The sequence below is a fragment of the Rhinichthys klamathensis genome, unplaced genomic scaffold, assembly GCF_029890125.1.
Source record: "Rhinichthys klamathensis goyatoka isolate OS25496 unplaced genomic scaffold, OSU_Roscu_1.1 h1tg000073l_1, whole genome shotgun sequence".
NCBI lineage: Eukaryota > Metazoa > Chordata > Actinopteri > Cypriniformes > Leuciscidae > Rhinichthys > Rhinichthys klamathensis.
In genome coordinates, this window is record NW_026606616.1 from 1,599,264 (window position 1) to 1,607,659 (window position 8,396).

General features: G+C 39.0%; 1 protein-coding gene across 3 annotated transcripts in view; it reads left to right on the top strand.

Moving 5' to 3' along the window:
- dazl (deleted in azoospermia-like) overlaps positions 1-4,605 on the top strand; it is an 82,290-nt gene extending 77,685 nt beyond the window's left edge. For 2 of the 3 annotated variants that reach the window (XM_056250735.1, XM_056250733.1), the window contains exons 7-9: positions 3,142-3,222; positions 3,344-3,394; positions 4,535-4,605. In XM_056250735.1, the coding sequence (XP_056106710.1) occupies positions 3,142-3,222; positions 3,344-3,394; positions 4,535-4,579 (177 nt within the window). In that variant the 3' untranslated portion in view covers positions 4,580-4,605. The remainder of the gene's footprint in view (positions 1-3,141; positions 3,223-3,343; positions 3,395-4,534) is intronic. The other variant, XM_056250734.1, reaches the window with a different exon arrangement.
- Positions 4,606-8,396: the final 3,791 nt, after the last annotated feature.

Genomic DNA, 8,396 nt, shown 5'->3' on the forward strand with positions numbered 1-8,396 from the left:
CTCCTGTTGATGTCCTGATAACTATTTAGATTCTGGAAACTCACAAACAGCGAGCCGAGGATCAGTCTCTCTTCCAAAGATTTGTGCTGCGCGTCGTGTACAAAAAGTTAGACAATTCAACTTCGGCAACGCGCGTGCGAGAGGCGAGCATGACCGCAACAGTTTCACAGGAAGGCACCCGCTTGTCGCTGCACCTGTGCTCGACCACTTCACCTCACTCTTTTCGGCTGATTTATACTTCTGCGTCGGACCTAAGCCGCAGCCTCTAGTCTACGCTATAGACTACGCGTTGGTTTTCATTTCTATATCTGCGTCGTTATCCGCGTTGACGCGCAATTACACATTCAGAGGGAGAGTGTGAAACCCGGGGAGCGGTTCTAGCAATCACAGCGCTTGCAGTACGCGTAGAATTGACGTTACATTTTTGGAGAGATGCACGTCAGGGTACGCGCGCTACACAGCTACGGCGTGAGTTCGACGCAGAAGTATAAATTGACCGTTCGCAGGCCCCTCCCCCAAAACGGCTATTGTCCAATCACACATCATAGCAACCGTTACTATGTGAGCAGGTCCGTCAAACATTGACTCCAAGCAAGATGGTGAAGCGGTGCGCCCACGGCGTTTGTAAATCGGACACTAGGTACCCCGAGAGATTGTCTGGAGGAGTTGTGTTCTTTCCGTTTCAAAAGCCGAAAACACAACGTGCGCTGTCCCTACAATGGATAAAAACAGTGTGGACGGCCCCACTCCCAGTTAAATGTGTCGAACATGGTTAACTCGTGTGCAGCGTGCGTGAGACTGAGACAATGAGATTAGTCAAAGACACATGGAGAAAGCAGATCAAGAGGATCCACAAAGGAAGTACGTTTTCTAAAGTGTTGTTGTTAACATGATATTTTCGGGGGGAAATGAGCAGCAGCACCTGTAGACTACAGTTTAGACTAACGTTAGAGGAGTGCACGTTCGCAACGGGGAACGCATGAAGCTTAACTTACTTGACAACATCAGTTCATATCAATATCGTAACGAATATAAATAATGTATGGTTATCTGCATCTTTCCGTCTATTATGTATAGTTACTTTTTAAACACGAAAATCGCATTCAGCATGACACGCAAGCGGTTGCCGTGGTAATGAACAACCTGCTTGTTAAAGAGAATGAATAATCCTGTATCTGAGGCAAAATTACTAAATATGCAGCGCGAGTTATATATTTCTAACTCCAAACAATTAGCCACTGAAACAGGTTATAGAATCTTCTTCAAGGCTGTGCTGGTTGCATTTGAGGTAACGTTACAGGTCATGGGGTTTCTCAGATTTCGCTTGAGAGCTTGAGAGCATTATTAGCCTCGATAGTAGTCGTGTCTCCTTCATTGCGTATTTTTATATTTTGAATATATCCCTCCACTGCATACTGTAACCCCTTTTGCCTCGATCTGGAGGATATCGCGGAGGTATTGCTCCAAAAAAGGTCACTGACGCACCTCTTCCCGTCATGGCAATCTGTGGCGCTGGTCGTGTTTGACCATTTTTTTTGACGGGCGTAGCAACAATAACTAGGGGGCGTGGCTTTTGCGAACGGTCAATTGGGCTTTACCTCTGTTTAATGTAATCTTACGTGGGAAACCATGGCATGCCATGACCAAACCTAAGCTGCTATCAGAGAAGTAACGTTGGTCGACTTATATCTGTAGTAGTGATCATGACCCTTTGACTACATAGACTGTTTCTGCTGCTCCCTGATATACAAGATACCTGTTCAGAAAAAAAAAGAAAAAAAAAAGACAACTGGACTCGTTTTAACAAGCTAGATAAAAGGTAATGCCCTGGCAGTGGCAAATAGCTTTGTTTAAATATTTGATTTGATTACGTTAATGTTTAAGTTGAGATTTACAAGAAATATTTTATTGATACTGTGTAAAGGGAATACTGCTGGTATAAAAGCACCTTATTTGTTTAAAGTTTTTGCAAACCACATGTTATTGCACTTTTGTAGCAGTACATTTAAATCAAAAATGCGCAATTCACTACTTTAGAATTCATTATTCAATTTTGCGCGTAACAATGCGATTAATCACGATTAATCGCAAGAAAATCATGCGATTAATCGCGATTAAATTTTTTAATCATTGCCCAGCACTACTAAAAATGACATAATCATAATTTAAAGACCACTGGGAATGTTTAAAAATAGCTCAAAATATGATCGGAGTGGGACTTTAAACTGATTCTCATGTTTAAGAATCTACCCACGAACTACCATAGCAGGATCACTATAGCAAGGACCTCGGTATTTATAAAATCCTGCGTACGGCCCTGCTCATGCTGTTCACTTTTCATATAATCAACATGGATAAAATAAAAAAATAACATTTTATATTATTTATTTATAATGGCTAGGTTTAATACGGATACTATATTATGTATAGTTTGTGATATTAGCTCACTTTTCAGCAAAAGCTCTGTTGGCTTTTATTATTTGAGAAATAAAAACTTGTTAAAGTTATGCAAATGGTTAATTATTTATATGACTACATCACAAAGAGTCCAGTCTTGTAAAAGCATTAGATTGAAAACATGGAAATTTCATAAAGTGTGTAAATCATTGAAACGCAGTTCAAAATGGCCTTTCTTTAAATGCAAATGTTCTTTGAGTATTTCATTTGTGAAGGTATAGTGAGTCATGTAAGTCATGTAATTATAAGAAGAAACAACTGCTCTTAAACTGTGTGTGTGACAGGCTGTGGAATGTGGTTTGGCTAAGGAAAATTCAGTCAAAAGATTTTTTTTTTTTTTGCTTTAACCCCTGTATTATGCTAATGGCACAGAGGAACAATATTGTTAATCACTTTCACTACTATATTTTGTTCCAGCTGATAAACGCAAAACATTGACTTATGAAATATTGAGGAAATCCACCCTGCTTTGAGCTCAAGCATTTTAAGCGGCAGAGAACACAACTGCAACACTGGCTTATTAATGGAACAATATTGTGCGTTGGAGTGGACTAATGTAGTTATTATAGTTGTCTTTATAGTTAACTTATCTTGGTGTGAATGGGCCTTTAAAATGTGTTTCCTAAATTTTGCACATTCCTAAGATTCCTAAAATGTTTTCCCTGTGTCTTTCTTTCTTTATAGCCTTATTCTTACTCCAGTCCTCCAGGGTTTATGGTCCCACCTGTGCCCATGAACTACGCACAGACCACGTATGCCTACCAGGTACATGCAAACATATGGTCACATTGCTTTCATCACTCAGATAAGCATACTTGAATTTCTAAAAACTCTGAGTTTACACAAGATATCCAACCATTGTTTTTTTTTTGTGTGTATTTATTAGTATCCCCTGCCACAGTGGTGTGGAGAGCAGAGGACGAGGCTTGTCAACCAGGTCAGCTCCACTTCCATTTTTTGGGGGGTTGGTAAATGAGGGATTGAGCACAAGAGGTTCAACTGGATTGTTGTAGTTGTATCTGAAAATGCCATTCCTATAAATATTTTTAAATCAAATTGATCAAAAGTGAAAGTAAAGACACTAATGTTACAAGATATTTCTATTTCAAATAATTGCTGTTGTTTTAAACTTTTTATTCATCAAAGAATCTTAAAAAAAAAAGTAGCAGTTTTCACACAAATATGAAGCTGCTCAACAGTTTTCAACATGAGCTATTTCCATCGACCATTTTAGTGCATATTTTTGGATATCACATTAAAAAAAACAGTATGGAAACCTCCGGTGCATTTTCTAAAAATAAACAAAAAACTTGTGGTCAATTGAGCTTCATTTCACTTTTTCTGGGTCCGTTCTAAAACTTTTTTAATTTATTAATTTTACAGATGCTTTCATCCATATCAAATGAGTAATAATGTATTTTTTTTCTCTGTTGTATTTTGGAGGTGCACCAATATTTGTTGTACCTCATATGAAACTTAATTTGAATTGGTGAGGTAATGTAATTGCCTAGGATATAACCGAACAGAGATATTAGCCACATTGGTTTGCCCTGTAAATTAAATTGAGAAGAGTGTGTGTAAGCTAGTCTGAAACTGCTGCCTCTAGCGTTTTAATATTACTTGCAAAGCTGTCAGTGCAGTGTATCAATAAGCACTGGCAAGCTAAATCAAAACATAGTATCAAAATTGGGTCGCATTTGAGAGAAAGTCTACAATATCTGTGTAAATTCCTAACTTCTCTTACTTTTAATCTTGCTTTTCATTAATTGAGCCGTATTAAATAAGAAGAGAACTTATAAATGTAGATGAAGGATAAGCAGTGCAATGTTGTGATAAGAAAATGCTTCTATATATGCATGCAATGTGTTTTGAAAGTTAAGCTTTAAGACATTAATACCACACAGTGCACTGGCCAATAGTTAGTGAAGATTATATTTGATTGTTGTGCTGTGGTTAGCCTTTAGATGGCAGTGCTGACTGGGTATAAAAACTGCAAACACCTGCAGGGAAATAAAGTGGGCCAACATTGAAAGGCTCATTAATATAAGAAGAGTGAATGTGTGACTTTGTCTTTCAGAACTACGTGGATTGTGGAGTCCAGACTTTGCTAACCCTTCTGTAGCTAAACCTTCACACAACTTTTTTTGGTGAGTTTTTGTGCACCTAAGATGAAGAATACGGTCTTAGGTTTTCTTGAGTCACTTTTAACGAGTCACTGTTTCTTTTTCTTAGGGTAGACTCCCATAGAAGCAGAGGAGAACAACTTAATGGAGATCAAGCAGTGCACTTCATTGTCTGTGTTTTCAAACCGTTGCAGATAGGGTCATCCTGGGTGTGATGTGGAGGTGTATTTTGAGGGGACAACATTACAGTATGATCATATGATCAAATCAATCTAAGGCCTCACATCCACTCACTGAAACATTTGACGAGCTTTGTTCGCTTTAGCCTATTCCACCCATTTATTTGTATTGTCTGTGTTTCTCTTTTTTCTTCATGGCCAACTAACTTTAAAGACACTTTTAAGCTCACAAATACATATTTATATTTTATTTATGTTTGCTTATTTTAAAGTTTGACTCACTGTTGGTGATTCACCATATGCATTTAGGTAGCTGTTCTGACATGTTCTGTGTTATTTTAAACCAATGTTCATTTGTTTACTAATTCAAGCTGGCGAGTGTTCACTGTTAAAATTGTTTTGTTTTGGGGTTTTCACGTTCAGGGCACAAGTTCAGATTTTCTCTATTTGGTTATTGAGCACCAGGGTACAGTGGCTCCCATTCCCCTTTTTTTACTCTACAAATCTACTTTCATTCATCAGTAGTTATCACTGTACTTCCATTAATTTTTTTTCCCTTGCTGCTGGTTTTCTTTCTTGTTAGTGCAGTTAAAAGGTGTAAATAAAATCATTGCATTAATTCATAAATTACAATAAAATTTTATACTCAGCCCTGTAAGTCACAGCAGGTCACAGGACGGTTGACTTGTTTTGAATTAAAGCGATGACGGAATATTGATATCACTGTGTGAACACAGTCAGGCTGCCTTTTTCTATTTTTCCAGCACTTTTTCGCACCAGTTCCCTTGTTAATTGAGTTTTGTTTTTTAAAGTTTGCAAAGAGTTGGGTGTTTTTGAACACAAAGCACTGTCATTTTATACCTATTGTTACAACACTTGTTTTTTTTTATGGGGGGCTGATTTAGCTGTAGCAGATTCATCACATTTTTTTAAAGCGAACTCTGACTGACTTGTATTGACATTTCACAGTTTTATTTCCTCAGTTCCCATGGCCTCATGGGAGTTGTGGTTTCTATTGTGCTATAGTCTGAGAGCTGCTTCTAATCATTGTACTCTGGGTTTGCTATGTATATATGTTTTGGATTTTGATGTTGGCATTGTATGGTTTTGCTGTTTTTGTTATTAATAAAAAAAAACAATTGAATTAACTTATTTTTGCCTCTTGTTTATTAATGTTGCTTGTTTACTGCAATATTGGCACCAGATTTGTAAAATAATGCAAAAAAAAAAAAGGATTTCTTAACTGGTAGTTTGTGAGCTCCATTTGTGGTGGTTGTTGTTTGTGGGGGGGGGGGGGGGGGGTATTGCTGTTACTGAATCATTATTTTATAATGACTAAGATGAAATGTTTGGAGAATCTTGATGTTTAATTCTGTGAAAGGTGTTATACTGTGTTGGTCTCATCCCTTTTATGGTCTGGCCAGATAGACTTTAAATAATGAATTGGTCACTGCTGATTCAAATTAGATATGAATTAAATGCTGCTTATACCAATGAATATGCTTTAAAAAATAAATATATATATATACACTCACCGGCCACTTTATTAGGTACACCTGTCCAACTGCTCGTTAACACTTAATTTCTAAGCAGCCAATCACATGGCGGCAACTCAGTGCATGTAGACATGGTCAAGACAATCTCCTGCAGTTCAAACCAAGCATCAGTATGGGGAAGAAAGTTGATTTGAGTGACTTTGAACGTGGCATGATTGTTGGTGCCAGAAGGGCTGGTCTGAGTATTTCAGAAACTGCTAATCTACTGGGATTTTCACGCACAACCATCTCTAGGGTTTACAGCGAATGGTCCGAAAAAGAAAAAACATCCAGTGAGCGGCAGTTCTGTGGGCGGAAATGCCTTGTTGATGCCAGAGGTCAGAGGAGAATGGCCAGACTGGTTCGAGCTGATAGAAGGGCAACAGTGACTGAAATAACCACTCGTTACAACCGAGGTATGCAGCAAAGCATTTGTGAAGCCACAACACGCACAACCTTGAGGCGGATGGGCTACAACAGCAGAAGACTCCACCGGGTACCACTCATCTCCACTACAAATAGGAAAAAGAGGCTACAATTTGCAAGAGCTCACCAAAATTGAACAGTTGAAGACTGGAAAAATGTTGCCTGGTCTGATGAGTCTCGATTTCTGTTGAGACATTCAGATGTTAGAGTCAGAATTTGGCGTAAACAGAATGAGAACATGGAACCATCATGCCTTGTTACCACTGTGCAGGCTGGTGGTGGTGGTGTAATGGTGTGGGGGATGTTTTCCTGGCACACTTTAGGCCCCTTAGTGCCAATTGGGCATCGTTTAAATGCCACGGCCTACCTGAGCATTGTTTCTGACCATGTCCATCCCTTTATGGCCACCATGTACCCATCCTCTGATGGCTACTTCCACCATGTCACAAAGCTCTAATCATTTCAAATTGGTTTCTTGAACATGACAATGAGTTCACTGTACTAAAATGGCCTCCACAGTCACCAGATCTCAACCCAATAGAGCATCTTTGGGATGTGGTGGAACGGGAGATTCGCATCATGGATGTGCAGCCGACAAATCTGCGGCAACTGTGTGATGCCATCATGTCAATATGGACCAAACTCCCTGAGGAATGCTTCCAGCACCTTGTTGAATCTATGCCACGAAGAATTGAGGCAGTTCTGAAGGCAAAAGGGGGTCCAACCCGTTACTAGCATGGGGTACCTAATAAAGTGGCCGGTGAGTGTATATATAAAACACCCACAGATTAATCTGGGACTATACTACGACCTGGCAAGTTCTTGATCATTGACATGTACTCGCTTTAATACTCTTTTCAATTTAAAAAAAAGAAACTCCAGTTTCTGGTTGTAGAATAAGTTTAATTCTGTCATGGACTGTCTGAATCATAATGAGCAATGATGTCTCATTGTCTTGAACATTAATCTGCATGTACTGTAGGAATCTACAATATATGATAAATTAAAAAAACGTATTGTTTTATTGGGATTACAAATTTATTATGCCATACAACGAATTGATATAAACTTGACAGAAACTTGAAATGAAATAATTATTTTTAAAAAGCCCATAAAGTGGATTATTGGTGGCGCTATAGAGCCATTTTAATTTGGGGTTTTAGGGTTGTATTTAATAAACGAGGAAGCTGATCCAGAGATTCCTTGGATAACATTGAACTTTGGAATCAACAGTTTCTCTTTTTTGGTGTGAATTAGGGCGCCATTAGTCAAATAGTTCTGGGTTCTAGTGGATACTGTTTTGTTTTTTTCTTCCCCGTTTGACTACGATGTTGAAGGTGAAACGAGAGACAAAAGGAGAGCTATTTGGAAACCGTGGAGGGCATCTTTCCCCTTTCATTCTCAGGAGGGGAGGAGGAGGAGGAGACGTTAGTAAGCACACTGTATTGAGTGAAGGAGTCGCCACAGCAGAAATGAACTGAGCTCATCATCTGCTCACCTGCTTCCAGTTCTCTCTCTCACACACACACGCACGCGCGCGCGACGGCATGAGAGTTGAGAAACCGACAGAAAGCTAAAAGAAACGGGAGAGAAGCGAAAGATAGCCTAATTAAGGGAGAAAGAAACGGCAGAGGAGACACAAATCGAGAGAGACATTATCAAAGAACAGCTGCAGG